Source organism: Solanum stenotomum, unplaced genomic scaffold (genome assembly GCF_019186545.1).
Source record: "Solanum stenotomum isolate F172 unplaced genomic scaffold, ASM1918654v1 scaffold36481, whole genome shotgun sequence".
Classification (NCBI taxonomy): Eukaryota; Viridiplantae; Streptophyta; class Magnoliopsida; order Solanales; family Solanaceae; genus Solanum; species Solanum stenotomum.
In genome coordinates this window covers 1-1309 of record NW_026033939.1, presented here as the reverse complement: position 1 = coordinate 1309, position 1309 = coordinate 1, and the positions used below count along the sequence as shown (strand labels likewise).

General features: G+C 35.6%; 1 protein-coding gene across 1 annotated transcript; it reads left to right on the top strand.

The window, feature by feature from the left end:
* The first annotated feature begins 144 nt into the window (after positions 1-144).
* On the top strand, positions 145-1264 carry LOC125852523 (RING-H2 finger protein ATL54-like). Its single transcript, XM_049532249.1, has 2 exons — positions 145-221; positions 297-1264. Exons 1-2 carry the CDS (start codon positions 145-147, stop codon positions 787-789), a joined length of 570 nt encoding a protein of 189 aa, XP_049388206.1. The 3' UTR covers positions 790-1264.
* The last annotated feature ends 45 nt before the right edge of the window (positions 1265-1309 follow it).

Sequence of the window (1309 nt, the reverse complement as noted above, 5' to 3'; positions counted from 1 at the left end):
CGTTTGTTCAAAACAAGCTAGTACACTCTGGAATGAAAGATAATACAATATTTCATTGAAAATACATCTTAGGTGATGCTGGAACTTGGAAAAGCCAAGAGCTTTAAACTATCAATGCATATGAGTAGTTAATTTCTTGGAACAATGAATGTCCAACTTGCCATGAGCCAGCTTAGATTGGGCGGAACAAGGAGGAAAATAATGGCAGCTTCTGTAAATCTGTCTTAATCAGTAGTCTAATATACAGAATTCCCAAAAGTCCAACAAGAAGAACCACAGAAATGAAAAAACAAAAGGCATTCATTGATAATTCTACCACCACTACCACAAAATTTCACAACTGAAGTTCCTCTTTCGCAGTCACCACAAAAAAATACTGCCTCCATCTTCTTGATAATTCTATTTACAGGCTTAGGCATTGCTGTCTACATATTTTGTTCCCTCGTCATTCACAAAAACTCAAGAGCTTCTTCACAGCCGGAGCAGCAAGTAGTAGTAGAAAAAGAAGAAGAAGAATTAAGTGATATTCGAACAGTGAGTCTTCATCCATCAGTCATCAGCACCATCACAATCCGCAAGTATAAAAGAGGTGAAGGGCTAATTGAAGGAACAGAGTGCTCTGTTTGCTTGAGTGAGTTTCGAGAAGATGAAACTTTTAAGATTTTGCCCACGTGTAACCATGCTTTTCACGTACCTTGCATTGACACTTGGCTCAAATCACACACCAATTGTCCTATGTGCCGTGCCAGCATTGTCATCACAATACCCACTACTACAGCTTTCAGTTGAGTTAAACGAGTGATCATCTGATCTAAAAGTTTAAATTGTTGAAAACACAGACTTTTATTTACTTTATAACTATATGACTGTATTAGAAAGTATATACGTAATTTTATATACTTAATTATGACATCAACACACCTCTTAGCTTATACTTGGACTTAATTCTTTTCCATGAGCTAAATATTTGGTTGTTGTATTTATAATGGACAACAATGAGATTCAAACTCAAGATTTTTGTCTGCTATTAGAATATACTAGTAAATGTGACTATCTTATCTAAAAAGACGTTATTAGAAAAAGTACACTTTTATTTTCTTAGTTATCTCTACATTGCAGAAATTAGCCCCGAGACTTGAAGAGGAAACTCGTTCAGGAATTTTCAGAAAATGCCATGGAATTAAGGCTTGATAGTCGAAATGAAGGTGAGTCAAGGGATCTAAGTACTTTGAGCATCATTGTTAGTTCAAAAATCAAAGGCAGATGTGGCTACTACTCGTGAAGATAGTTAAATAAGGTTCATGATGGA